Raw genomic sequence first — 14,687 nt, forward strand, 5'->3', positions numbered from 1 at the left:
CCGGGCTGCAGCAATGATAGCAGGTCATCTTGGGCCTCCAGTCCATTTTGGGGGGAGGTTACCCGAGAAGTCAGGATCATTCCAAGGTCAGCCTAACAGTGTCTAGTGATTCTCAATGACTTCTTTTTTGAAGTTGTCCAACATCTTGACAGGATCTTATCCATACTTCTGTTCCCCACCTCTGAGATGATGTGGGAATTCGATTAGCCTCTGAAGAATGGATGCATTCTTCTCTGGGTCATCACCCTTTTGCAGAAAACCACAACAAGCATCATTTTTCAGTAGCCTGGCTCATGGTGAGAATAGGCAAGAGTCACTGCCCCAGGGAGAATTTTGGTATCAAGCTCTCTCTTTACCAGTGTTCTGCCAAACACCTCTCTTCATCACCTGGTAGGACATTTGAGAAATGAATGCATGAGGATCCCTAGGAAGAAAAGTCAATTCAGGACATTTGGGATTGGTTTTTAAGATTGCACATCCATAAACAAGAACATCCTAGCCTCAGGACCATCTTTTTAAAGTGAAGCTTTACCTTAAGTGAACCCCAAGCCGGGAAGATTATCTGGGCTGGACTGATTCTGACTGGACTTACGGAAATTGGTCTCTAACTCTGGGTTAAGCATCTGCCATGCAGGGGCAAAAGGGAGCCTAGACACATTTTGTTTTTTTTCTTTCAGTGCCTCAAGAGAAAGAGATTGAGGTAGACTATCTCCCTGAGGTACCCACGGTGCAGGTCTCTCAGGGAAGACACTGCTGGTTGTTATGGTGGCAGGAAAAATAACTCTCAGTTCCCTGTGCCTTGTGTTGGCTCTAGATACATTGAAGGGACAGTTTGTATAGTTTAATGCTGTTTGCTCATTTCTTGTTGAGCCTGTCCCAACAGTTGAGCAAGAAGATTGAGCCAAGGATGTCTTGTGTTTGGTTCCCGTCCTCTTGACCGTGTTCAGAGGTGCTGCTTTTTTTTTAGAAAAATAATTATAAATATGTCTGAAGATTCAGTCGGTTACATAAGTTACCAAATAAAATACTCTGGCCTCGAGAACATTAAATTGTAATTTGAAATGAAGGTTTTATCCTTTTCTTTGCTTTTGCTCATAGGAGACACCTTAAACACAGAGAGTGCTAGTTTCATTAATTGAACAGAATATTGTGGACAAATATTTGAGAAATAGATTATATGTAGATATTTATATGCACACATAAGTGGAGAGAAAGCTATATATATATATTTATATATATATATATATATATATATATATGTGCAGATTTGTAGCAAAGTATTATTGGGCAGAATCAAAATCTGGACTTCAGATACTGAAAACACATTCATTTTTGGATTCAACCTGAAAATGACAAAAATTTAAATTTGTTTTCTCTAAAGAAGTACATTAAATTAAATTCATTTTCTTTAAAGAAGTACATTTTCCAATGTCACCATCTTTCTGTGCTATAATAGCATTGTGATGATGCGTAAAACAAGGTTGAGTAGACAAGAGTTCGTGTTAATAATTGCTTAAAAGGAGATGTGAACATCACCATAACAATGGTTTTTACGTGTTAAGCAGTTGGTCAGCTTTTACAGGACTAATTTTGATAGGAATCTACGGTAGATGAACCAAAGAAAGCCTTTTTTATTAGTTCACTGTGTCGCAGGATGTCCCACTTTTCCTGATGGGTTAGATGGACCCGGCTGCATGTCCCACTCTTCCTGGTGGGTTAGGTGGACCCGGCTGTTGGAACGGACAGATGGTCTGGACCAGCCAGCCATTCATCAGGTGGGGAACATGAGTGCCCACCCCCATGCCAGGCTCTACAGACCATATTGTCTTGGGATTGTCTCATAAGTGCTCCATGTAATAGTTCTGGAGAAAATTGTATTTCTACTCCTCATTGTCTGCAGAAGAAAGGAGGAGGAAGAAATAGAAGCAGAAACAAATAGAAGATTTAAAAAAATAAGACAGGTCTCTGTGTTTGTTCCTAATAGTCTCCTGCAGACAGATCTCAGAAGATTCACGCTGGTGATGAAGTCATTCAGGTTAATCAGCAGACTGTGGTGAGTTTGTTCATTGAGACTTAAGACTTATCCTATTCCCCTCTAGCGCTTTTAACTAAATCCAAAACTTTTAATTTTTTTAATTTTTAATTTTAAATCCATTTTGCTTGAACTTTTGAAATTTGTGACTTTCGTCCAATTTTCCATAGTTTTAAGTAGTGCTCAGATGGACACACTAGTGTCTGCTTAGTTGCCCACAACTGATTTCCTTGAAATAAATTCATAGATTGGATTTTTCATAACTCACAAGTGAGTCCCTTCTCATTTTCTTTCTTTGAAGGTGGGATGGCAGCTCAAAAATCTGGTGAGAAAATTGAGAGAGAATCCTACAGGAGTCGTATTACTGCTAAAGAAGCGCCCCACGGGTTCTTTCAACTTTACCCCCGCTCCCCTGAAAAACCTCCGGTGGAGACCGCCCCTCGTGCAGGTATCCGTTATTGGTTGTAAACCTTTTTCTTTCTTTTCTTTTTTTTTTTTTAAGATTTTATTTATTTATTTGACAGACAGAGATCACAAGCAGGCAGAGAGGCAGGCAGAGAGAGAGGAAGGGAAGCAGGCTCCCCGCCGAGCAGAGAACCCGATGTGGGGCTCAATCCCAGGACCCTGAGATCATGACCAGAGCCGAAGGCAGAGGCTTAACCCACTGAGCCACCCAGGCGCCCTTGTAAACCTTTTTCTGCCCTCTGCGCATGAACCGTGTTGAGGATCAGATTTGTCTCCAGAAAGAACAGTTACCATTTGAAGGTGATTGGTTTCAGGAGTTCGCATATACGGAATCATTCTCTAGTCCTACTTCAGTGAGAACACAGGTTCTAGATTTTGCACTCGCCACATGTGACTGTTTAAATGATTAAATAAAATGAAAGGTCCAGTTCCTTGGCCTCATTAGCCACACTTCAGAGGTCTGGTAGCCTCGTGTGGCTAGTGGTTGTCATCATCACCGCAGAAAGTTCGTTCTGGTCCTTCCCTCTCCTTTCAAACACATCCGACAGTACACGGTTTGAGCACTAACCCTGGAGAGACCACCTGGGGTGGATCCCTGCCAAGGCAGGGCTAGGGACGGTGGGAATTGGCCATGTTTAGTTCAGAGCTGGCAGACCCGAGTGATCAGCAGCAGCAGACCGACTTACGGCATCGTGTCGGATACTGTTGTAGAATTCTGTATGAACAGTGTACTCCCTTTTCCCCACAGCTGGGTGGCATATGCTCAGGGACCAGACCCCTCCTGATATCATTGGTCCTTAGTGTTTATTTCTTAAATCATAAATAAAAAGCAATGACGCTTTTTTAATGCCCTTTTTTAAGACTGAGATTGTAGTTTATGTGGAACCGTCTGCCATTTTACGGTTCGTCTTCAAATGGAAGGAGTGGTAGTGGCCTCAGGCTCTCCGTTTGGACCCTCTGTGATACATACAGTGTTGGAAATACACCTACACGTGTACCTCAATGCGGGGTTTAAAATGAATAACAGGGGCACCTGAGTGGCTCAGTGGGTTGGGCCTCTGCCTTTGGCTCAGGTCATGGTGTCAGGGTCCTAGGATCGAGTCCCGCATCGGGCTCTCTGCTCGGCGGGGAGCCAGCTTCCTCCTCCTCTCTCTCTCTGCCTCTCTGCCTACTTGTGATCTCTGTCTGTCAAATAAATAAATAAAATCTTTAAAAAAAAAAATAGGATATGGAGTAAGGAAGGACACATAATTAAAATCACTTCCTAAATAATAACTGATAAATAAATGATTTATAAGTCAATTCTTATAAATAATCATCTCTTAAATAATAACAATATCAATCACACCCCGACTGTGATGGGGCAATGCCAGTGAAAGACTCATGCGAAGAGGTCATTTGGAAGAAGCATGAAAAAAACTCACAAAGCAGCACAGCCTAGTGGTTAGACAGGGGGCTTAGAGTTCAACTTCTCCAGTTCGAATCCCAGCTCTGCCACTTACTAACTACGGGATCTCTGATAAGGTATTTAATCTTTCTAAACCTCACCCCTAATTATTGGTATTTACTGTGAGAGAAAGCTGGGGCAACTGAGTGGCTCAGTTGGTTAAACATCTGCCTTCGGCTCAGGTCATGATCCCAGGGTCTTGGGATCGAGCCCCCACATTGGGCTCCCTGCTCAGTTGGGAGCTGGCATCTCTCTCTCTCCTTCTGCTTCTCCCCCTGCTTGTGTTCTTTCTCTCACACGTCTGTGCACTCTCTTTCTCTCCCTCTCAAAAAAATAAAATTAAAATAAAATAAAATAAAATAAAATAAATAAATAAAAATCTTAAAAGGCTTTGGGCTAAGGGATGAGGAAGGCAAGCAAGGCAGGTGTGCAGTGTGACATTGAACCTGGCTGGTGATACCAGTGACAGAAATTAGAGTCAGGAAGGCAGAGATGGTGCGTCTTCTGAGAATCACTGAGTTGGAAATAAGGGGGGGATGGTTCAAGTGTCTGTGTTCAAGTCTAAGTGGAAGCTGTTTTTAGGTACAGGCTAGAGTTAGTCCCTTGATGTCTGGAAATTCACTTCAGAAGGGCATTCTTCCCTCCTCTCTGGCTTTGTCCACCTTCCTGCCAAGTCCCATTTACTGTGCAGTTTTGGGGACCAGTTGATGGTGAGGGAAGAGATACCTAGTTTTGCTTCTGACCCAGGGGGAGAACCAGCATCACAGCTGAGAGGCCGTTTTCACAGCTTAGCTACCAAGTGTTCTCATGACGGGTCCAGGATAGTTGCAAAATATAAATTCTGGAACACTGACACTCCCTGACATTGCTGTGTGTCATTCTCCAGGCTTCATGCCTGGGCACCCACCTCTTGTGGGAGGGCGTTTCTTTCATTCTTGTCACCATCATTAATGTTGGCTGTTCCTGAGAAGGTGTCCTTGTTGGTTTTAGGCCATCATCCTGGTAAATGAAAGTTCTTCTTACGGCCGGCATCATCAATGCTGGAGTCTTTGGAGAGCGCCCACTCTGTGCCAGTGCTGTACTGTACTTCTGTTAACACTCGTGGGGGGGCTCGATGCTGTTTTCAGCATTTTTTCAGATGCTGTTAATCAGTTCTATATTGAGTAGAGTTGACTGTGTTGGTGGCCACCAGATTGTAGCGATCATGTCACAGGAGACTAAAGACTAAGCCCCTATTTCTCTTGAGTCTGGGGGTCTCCCCCTAAAACAGGGCTGTCACCGTGAGTACATTCCAGTCCTTCCAATCCTTAAATATAGCTCATGGTCTCACTTGGGGGCTACTGTGGGGTCTTTGGTCACCATCCCAGCTGGATAGGGTTTGAGGTACCAGGGGCCAGACACAGTTCTTGTGTGGCCGTCACCACCCACTGGCTGTCACCAAAGGTCTTTATGCCTCGGCTCTGGGATTTCGTCAGCCTTCCTTTACCCGCCAGAAAGTGTGTCGTCATTGTTAGTCTTTAGAAGAAATAAGATTTGAAGGTCTCACATAAGATTTTAAAAAATGGGTCCTTTTGAGCCTAATAACATAATTAAAATTAAGCTGTAAGGATTTTAAAATTCTAAAATTAACTTGTACGGATATGTGACAAAAAGCGCATAAGGTTGTGCACTTACCATGTGACACGCAGTGTGCTAAGCCTATGACGTGTATCATGTCACTTAATTCACCTTCTGTGGGTGCTATTCTTGTCTCGTTTATTCCCGTCTTATAGATGAGGCACAGAGAAGTTGAGCGGTTTGCCCAGAGATACACAGCTAGTGAGAGCTGTAGCCAGGATAGCACCCGGACGGAGGCCCAAGCCCATGCTCCTGTGCATGATAGCATCGCTACTGATTTGTACGAACTCACTCAACCAGTGTGGGCCACAGCCCAGTGCAGGAGCTACTGTCAGGATGGCTGTTTTTTGAGGAGGAAACAGACAAGGGTATTTAAGCGATTTGCTCAGAGACAGAATTCTAACCTGGCTTCCAAGCCTCTACTTTTTTTTTTTTTAAGATTTATTTACTTATTTGAGAGAGAGAGAGAGAGAGAGAGAGAGAGTGCAGGCATGCAGATGGGTGAGTGGGGAGGAGGGGCAGAGGGAGTGAATCTTTCAAGCAGACTCCATGCTGAGCACAGAGCCTGATGAGGTACTCGATCCCACGACCCGCGCCTTCGTGACTTGAGCCGAAACCAAGAGTCAAATGCCCAACTAACTGAGCCACCCAGGCACCCTCTTCCCTCTACCCCCAAGCCTCTACTTCTTCCTACGCATCTAGTCTTTCAAAACGCCCAGTTGATTCTGAGTGTCTCAAAGACTACGCATTGAGTGTTGCTAATAGTTGTAAACACACAGATGACGTCAGCCCTCAGTGTTGGCTTTGGGGAAGGAGAGTTACCCAAGAATAATCTCACCTCTGCCCTTTGCACTGGCCTCCATTTCAGGCCTCACCTCCACCCACGACAACCCAGTCCCCCGAAAGCACTATGGATACCTCGCTGAAGAAGGAGAAGCCAGCCATCCTGGATCTTTATATCCCTCCTCCGCCAGCCGTTCCCTACTCTCCCCGGTATGTCAGCGTCCGTTGGTGGTGTGCATGCCCATCTCCTGTGCGTGGAGATTTGAGTGGCGGTGTGAAGGCCGTGAGGATTTCAAGGGCAGAAGTCGATATACTCCAGGGTGACAGGGCTAAGTCTTGAAATGGCAGTTGTTCTATAGAGTGTGGTCCTGGGAGTAGGGGTGGGAGGAATGGGTGAAGGGGGGGTGGTCACAAGGTCCAGACTTCTAGTTACAAGATAAGGAAGTTGTGGGATGTCATGAACAGCACGGTGATTATAGTTAACAGTATTGTACTTTATATCTCCAGGTTGCTGAGAGAGATTTTAAAAGTTCGCATCACAAGAATAAAAGCATTTGTAACTGTGTGAGGTGATGGGTGTTAACTTTTTGTAGTGATCATTTCACAATAGGTACATGAATCAAGTCATTATGTCATACACCTAAAATGAACCCAACATTATATGCTAGTTATTTCTCAATAAAACGGGGAGGGGGATGTGTGATCATTTAGGGAGAAATGTAGGGATGGATCCAGGTTTCATGGGTCTTGAAACTATGTAGTTTGATGGAGAGGAGACTCTCTACGTAGAGAAAGCATGCATTCTTGGGCATGCATTGTTTTAGCTCCTCCTGGAACACCGGAAAGGGCTGTTTGGGGGTCCCTGAAGCTGAAGTTTCATTATGTATAAGGTCAGATCATCTCTGGGGAGGAAGATAATACATGTTTTTGTGCAGCAAGTTAAAGTTAAGCTGCATTTTGGGGTAGATTTGTGTTCTTCATAGGACTTAAGAAATGTGAATGGAGGTGTGGTACTTGTGGTTGCGTGTGTTTGTGTGTCTCTTAGAAGTTCTACTAGAAGACATTCTTTTTTTTTTTTTTTAAAGATATTTGACAGAGAGAGATCACAAGTAGATGGAGAGGCAGGCAGAGAGAGAGAGAGAGAGAGGGAAGCAGGCTCTCTGCTGAGCAGAGAGCCCGATGCGGGACTCGATCCCAGGGACCTGAGACCATGACCTGAGCCAAAGGCAGTGGCTTAACCCACTGAGCCACCCAGGCGCCCCTAGAAGACATTCTTAATTGGCAGTGGTATAACGAGGCTAGCCATATTAGCTGTTCCATGGGGGATTATTTAGGTGTGAAATACAGGTTTATTTATATCAGTTTACCTATTTACGGAGAATTTAACTCATTTATTCAACATAAGTTTAGTGAGTGCAAGGCCTGTATCACCATCTTACACAAAACAGATGCGGTTCTTACCCCCAGAGAACTGCCAATGTCTTAGTCAGCTGTTCAAGAATAAATGGAGAAATACATAATTATGGTATAATATTTCATAAGAAAAAGTTCAGGCTGAATCTTACAGTGATATGTTACTTTATATTGGAAGTTTTTTGTTGGTTTGTTTTTGTTTTAAGCTGAGTGTTTGAATCTGTCCTGTTTCTTCCCTGGGCACAGGAAAAATGAACATCGTTTTCCTCTCCCTGGCTTTGGGCCACCCAGAACTTAGTACAGCGCATAGAGAACCTTAGCTGATCAGAGGCATGCTAGTTGGTAGGTGGGACCCTTCCCTGTCTTCACAGACCAGAGTCCTGTGGTCACAGGATCTTAAATGCGTTTCAAGTGACAGGTAGTTGCCTTTTGCACACGGAGAGCACAGTTTCACTGATGACCTGTGTGTGGGTGGTTTTATAAGAAACCAGGAGGCCACTCCCTAACCCCCAACTCTGAATGTTCTTGTCTGGGTGTCAGTGAAGGGTCACAGAGCAGTGGCAGGAAAAAGGGTACGTGCATAGTAAAGGGGAAAGCGAACTGGAGCTTTTAAGCTTCAGGGGAGACACACATGCACACATGATACATACGCACACATGCGTACACACATACACTTATACACCATTAATGAAGGATACCTTCAGAGGAATGAAACATGCACATGGTTACGGAGAACGAGAGGTGAGTCTTGAGAGCTTTGTGACTGGGGCAGTTATATGCCCGGGTTAAAAGTATAGAAGGAGATGGATTTGTAGAAGGAAAAGGGGGGTGCACAGGCAGGAGGTTCACTGGGAATACCAAGCAGGCAAAGCTGATCTTTAGATTATGTTTGGACTCAGTTGATGTTGTAATTTGTCTAGTAGTTTTTGCAATGATCACCTAAGAGAATTTTCTCAATGCAAAAAAAAATGTAACTAGCTGGTAACTTGGATTCAACTAGAATTAAGTTTTAGGAAAGCTGACATGTAGAAAGAATTAAGTTGGAGTCCCTAAGCCACACTTTCCAGTTTCTGTAGGGAGTTCAGAAAACAGACACTCTCCATTGGGTATGATAAAGGCGCCTTTGTATTTTTTGACATAATTTTCAAACCTAAAACAACTCCATTACACATCCAGTGTCTTCTCTGCTAGATCTTGGCAAAGATACTACTTTGGGCATCAAAAAAATGGCTCAATCATACCTTCACTTGTGATTTCTGTAATAAATAGGAGATTCAGATATAGGATAGAAGTACAGGAAACCAGAGCTGTCTTTTCAAAGCTGTATTTATACTCTTTACACATATCTGAAAAAAAAAAAGCGATTTTTCCTTTATTTAGTAGGATCATGCTATTTACTCTTACGTAATAGGATTTCTGTGTATCGGAGGGTAACAGAACAAAAAAGGAATGCTTCTTCCTGCAGTGGAAAGGAAGATTAAAATTTTCTTACGTGTGTGTGCTGGAGGAAGTATGTCTTGCAATTCTTCTGTAGGAGAGGATCTTTGTAAGCGACTTAATTATTGCCCACTGTCTTCCAGAGATGAAAACGGGAGTTTTCTTTATGGAGGCTTTAGTAAGTGTAAACAGCCATTGCCTGGTCCCAAGGGTTCTGAGTCGCCAAATTCCTTCCTGGACCAGGAGAGCCGAAGACGGAGATTTACCATTGCTGATTCTGATCAGTTGCCTGGGTATTCGGTGGAAACCAATATTCTGCCTACAAAAATGAGAGAGAAAACTCCATCTCATGGTACATTTCTGCCTGTTTGTTTTGTTCTGCCGTTTGTTTTTCCTCCCTCCCCTACCCCCCTTCCTTATTTGGAACTGTTGGATGAATTTGGCAGACTTGTAGGGTAATCTGAGGAAAACATAAACCTCAATGAAATTCTAAGTATGAGACCTTTATTCATCTCTCCAAAGCGAAGTCTTGTGGAATCATTACTCGCTGCCTGGCCTCAAAGCCCAGTGGAGTGAGATCATGTTACGGTTTTAACTTGCAGGGCCTGGCTTTTAGCGTGGAACGGCTTTGCTCTGTAGACAACACAGGCTTGAGTTCAGCCGGCCTGTGTTCTCATTGCTTGCCACGGAAATGGGAGGCTTTGCAGTACTTTCCTTAGTTTACAATAATGTTATCACTTAGGTTTAAGTGAGTGTGATATGGGGGAGTCTTAAGTTATAAATAAAAGGAAAGATGCTCTAAGGTCCACAAACTCTGTCAATTTGTCGTGTCCTTCCCTTCCCTTTGAAGGCAAGCCCCGGCCTTTGTCCATGCCTGCGGATGGGAGCTGGATGGGGATCGTGGACCCTTTTGCCAGACCTCGAGGTCATGGGAGGAAGGGTAAGTTGAAACAAACCCCAAATACACCAAACCGGAATCAAAAGGGCCATGGCCCTCATTTCATCCCTGTTCCTAGTTGTGCTATAATAACCAGATAGAGGATCCCAGCCCGAGTCCTGTCCCTTCATCTATAACGTCGGGGCTGCTGAGTCTCTGAGGCACTACCTGTTCCTGGAATGGCAGAATTATATTATCCTAGTTAGTGACTGTGAATCTTCTCATTAGCATCGTGTGCTCTAAAAAGGTTGTGGGGACGCCTGGGTGGCTCAGTTGGTTAAGCCTCTGACTCCCGATTTCAGCTCAGGCCATGATTTCAGGGTTCTGGGATCGAGCCCCACCTCAGGCTTCCTGCTCAGTGGGGAGTCTGCTTCTCTCTCTCACTCTCCTTCTGTGCTCTTTCTCCCTCCAACAAATAAATAAAATCTCTAAAAAATAAATAAAAGGAAGAGGAAAAAAGTTCTGGAGGCTCAACTTCCACAGTGAGCAACCCCTCACAGCTCCCCGGGCCTTGGTAAAGTTTCTCCCTCAGGAACCTGAATCACCTGGAGCATAAGACAGCAGGAAAGGGAGAAGATGTCTGTGGTGTAAGGTCCGGGATACCCTTAGCTGGCATGTGACAATCAGTGGAGCAGTCAGCAGGTGGCAGGGCTGTCCTTTGTTTAGATTTAGAAATGTCAACATCTTCATCGCTGTTCTCTTGGGCTTTTAATCCCTGATTTAGCCTTTTACTTCCTTTTAGAATTGAGAGATCCGGGCGGGAGGTGGGCGGGAGGTGGGGAGTGTTAAGTCTGAAAGTGGAGACATACTTGACCTCCTGTCTCACCTTCTATAGTTCTGTCATAGGATCGTTTTAGAATGAAAAGGTGTCTGTCCGCGTGATGGGCACTTAAAAAAAAAGCAGCTTTCTTGAGAGAGGACTCACATACCGTAAATCTGCTCACCCTGTTAAAGTGTACAATTCAGAGGTTTTTAATGCATTCATGGAGTTGTGTGTCCATCAGCAATGTCTAATTCCAGCATATTTTATCACTTCAGAAAGAAACCCCTGTAGGCAGTCACTCCTCATTCCCTCCTCCCTCAGCTCCTGGCAGCCACTAATCTACTTTCTGTCTCTCTGGATTTTTGTACTCTTGACGTTTCCTATAAGTAGACTCCTGCATTATGTGGCTCTTTGACAATGGGCACTTCTTCAAAGCAACTACCCCTTTGGTTACAAAAGCGAAACAGGCACATGGAGAAACATCTAGAAGACACGAGAAAATAAAACTCAACTGTCCTCTGCTTCCCCAACCTAGAAATAATCACTCTGAATGTTTTCTGGTGTTATACACTTAGAAAAAATGTGCAAAATGAAAGAAATAGATTTTTGACAGTACTGTGAAAGTTGACTTACTCAACACATGTATGTTTTCTGTAGCAACTTCATGACATCCTAACATCCATGTTAGGGCTGTAGCGTGTACTCACCCAGGCTACTGCTGCTGGACACCTTGGCTGGGTGTGTGCACCCCCTTCCCTCCCCGCAATGTGAGCAACGCTGCACTAAGCATCTTGTCCCTAGATCGTCATGATTTCTGGGTCAAAAGAATGCTACACATGGCCAGACTGCCCTGCATTTTAGGTTTCTCTCCAGTTTCTTAACTATCCCCCATCCCCCCCCCCCCCTCCCCCCCCCCCCCCCCTTCCCCCCCCCCCCACCCCCCACAAGAGCGGTGTACTGGCATTTAGGCTGGGACCATTCTTCCTTGTTTGGAACTGTCTTAAGCGTGGCAGAGCCCTGTCTAGTAAAGGTGAATGATAGTGCCTGCCGTTTCCTGAGGGTGACAGCCCAAGGCACCCCCACCTTCCAAATTGCTCGTTAGGGGAGACTTGGGGATAAGAACCACTGTCCCAGTGCCCACAGGCATTGAACGAGAATAGATGGGGCCTTAAGGAGTGCAGACTGAGACAACCTTTTCGCTTTTTTTCCCCCCTTCAATTTTGAGTGAAATGTTATGAAAGTTCTTACACTGGTAAAGAAGTGTGGGCTCTCCGATTCTGCCCTGCCCTTGTGCTGCCTCTCGGGTTGTAAAAGCAGACTTTGATGGACTCCTTCCACTTCTACTTTCTAAACATCCAGTGGGGTGCGCCTGGCTGGCCGGGGGGAGGGCAGGGTCTGGGACGCACCCCGAGGGCACCGGGTCTCAGCACGCCGCCCGCCTGGCTGAGCTGGACGGTGCGGTGGATTTTAACGGACTCGTGGGCTTTGTCTGCACACAGGTGAGGACGCCCTGTGTCGGTATTTCAGTAACGAGCGGATCCCCCCCATCCTCGAAGAGCGCTCCTCGCCCCCATACCGCTTCTCCAGGCCCCCAGCGGAGAGGCAGCTGGTCCGCGGTGCGGACTACGTCCGGGGGAGCAGGGGCTACCTCGGTTCGGATCTCCACAGCAGCGCCACGATCCCATTCCAGGAGGAAGGGCCCAGAAAGAAGCCGGTCTCCTCGGCGGCCAAGGCCTCCTCCACGGAGCCGTCCCTGTTGGTCAGCTGGTTTACTCGCCTGAAACTCTTGACTCACTGAGCTCCGCCCTCCTCGGACTCGTCCCTGCCTCCTGCTCCCAAGTGCCTTGCTTTTCCCGTTGACAACCTGTTGCGGTTTCCATCCACAGTATTATGACGTGACCTTATGCGATTTCATTGTTTGTTTCTTTTGGAAGTTGTATACTGCCCCTCTCGGAATTTGGAAGTGATTGGATGGAGACAGATCACGGAGGATCTTAGGTGTTGCCTTGTGGAGGCCAAAGGAGAGAAATGAGTCGAGACTGCTCTTCTTGCTTCCTTAGGGCGGGGACACAAAGGCACACAGTGTACACTGGGGCCTGCGCCGGGAATGTTTTGGTGGTTATGAGGAACTGGGCCATGGTTGTGTTGGGGACGGGGCTGAAGTTGGTGGCCCTTGTCACGGAGGCCTTGGTTTGTGGTCCATCTTCTTCACCTGAAAAAGCCAGTGGAGAAAACATTTTTGTTTTGATTTTTCAAGCTACATACCCTGTTTGTAAGTGTAGCAGCTTCGACTTTTAAATAACATGTGGCATGCATTTCATGCTGTTTCAAAGAAGTGGTTTCAGTAAGTGTGGGCCTGTTGCACTTGGTTATTCCCTTTTCGTAACAATCTCAGTATGTAGGTCGTTAACACAGAAACACATGAACACATTTAGGTAGGGATTACTACACACAAAGAAGTTTATGGTTATCCGTGAGGGGTGTTGTTGTTGTTATATATTATTGTCTTTAAGGGAAAAGAAGCTATAAGATGTGCTGACAGCCAAAGGATCATTTCAGAAAAATGAAGCAACAATTGAGAGATACAGCAGTTTGCATTTTGACTGTGTAAAGTCTGTCTTCCAGGAAAAAAACAAAAAACAAAAAACACAGGCAGTTCTTCAAAATTGTACATATTTTGCTAAATAGCAATCTCTTGGAAAGTCTCATGGTCACTAATTTTCAACTAGCATCAGGTATTTTGGAAAAGTGTGTCAGGATATTAACTCTTGTTTAAACTGAATGTATGATATTTTGTTAGAACAGAAAAGTCCTATCTTGTTAATTTAAGTGTTTTAAATATAGTTGTATATTTTTCTTACTCTTAGTCACGTGTAATTGAAGTATTTCTGCTTTGCGTCCTGCGGTCCTGCGTGAGGCTAATGAAAACGAGGCTTCAGGGTGCTTTCCGATTTACAAGTGACCCCCCAGGCTGCTGCCGCTGTGGGCGCTAATGTTACAAAACAAAATAAACCCTCCCAAGCATTTTGGGATTTTTATGGTTTAGAAGTGGGGGTGTTGAGGAAGCATGGTATAGTGACAGTTATATCCGGGGAATTTCCTGAGGTATATTCCTAGGCCAAGCTGGTATTCCCTGCTCAAAAACAACCACCCCCCCCCCCCACCAACACCCCTGGAATTGTTTACTTTTTGCTCAAGTGCCTGAAATTCAACGAATTAGAGCTTCCCTGGAGTTAGTAAACATCTTCCTTTTTAAGTGCCTCTGGTGAGGCTGAGGGGGTTGAATTCAGTCAAGCTCCTCCTGTCAGCCTCTGAGGGAGCTGCGGCTGAAGGACAGAAGAGGCTTGGAATGCATGATTCATTGGGCACTTTAAATACAATGTAAGGGCAGAGCTTGGGGTAGGGAGGTCTGGTAATAAGGCTCTGGAGACTAGTGTGGAAGCTATGGAAAAGGAAGGGCGCCAGCCTTAGCCCATTTTACTGTTCGCTTGAGCTGGCTTTATGCCCAGAAAAGGGGATGGCAACATTTCCTCTCTCTCCCTGGATTTGGGAGGATTCTTAGTGCTGTTCAGCTGAGTAATGAGTTAAGTAGCTTTGGAGGTTTTAGCTGGAAGTTGACCCCTTTTCTGTGGAGAAAATGCCACTTGCGATCAGATGACCATCCTCAAAAATGCATTTTCAGGAGTCTGTCTTAACTACAGACAGTGCCCAGCTTAAATTCCTGCACCACATGGGTGTTTCTGTGACTTTGTTCCCTCAAGCGCTCATAGAAGACCAGAGAAGCTTCTGGGTC

General features: G+C 45.1%; 1 protein-coding gene across 2 annotated transcripts in view; it reads left to right on the forward strand.

Moving 5' to 3' along the window:
* LOC111158713 (CNKSR family member 3) overlaps positions 1 to 13,754 on the forward strand; it is an 86,429-nt gene extending 72,675 nt beyond the window's left edge. For both annotated transcript variants that reach the window (XM_022520931.1, XM_022520932.1), the window contains 6 exons: positions 1,985 to 2,053; positions 2,334 to 2,480; positions 6,430 to 6,554; positions 9,338 to 9,546; positions 10,045 to 10,134; positions 12,394 to 13,754. In XM_022520931.1, the coding sequence (XP_022376639.1) occupies positions 1,985 to 2,053; positions 2,334 to 2,480; positions 6,430 to 6,554; positions 9,338 to 9,546; positions 10,045 to 10,134; positions 12,394 to 12,692 (939 nt within the window). In that variant the 3' untranslated portion in view covers positions 12,693 to 13,754. The remainder of the gene's footprint in view (positions 1 to 1,984; positions 2,054 to 2,333; positions 2,481 to 6,429; positions 6,555 to 9,337; positions 9,547 to 10,044; positions 10,135 to 12,393) is intronic.
* Positions 13,755 to 14,687: the final 933 nt, after the last annotated feature.

Source organism: Enhydra lutris, unplaced genomic scaffold, assembly GCF_002288905.1.
Source record: "Enhydra lutris kenyoni isolate GAN:26980312 unplaced genomic scaffold, ASM228890v2 scaffoldscaffold62, whole genome shotgun sequence".
In the NCBI taxonomy this organism is placed as follows: domain Eukaryota; kingdom Metazoa; phylum Chordata; class Mammalia; order Carnivora; family Mustelidae; genus Enhydra; species Enhydra lutris.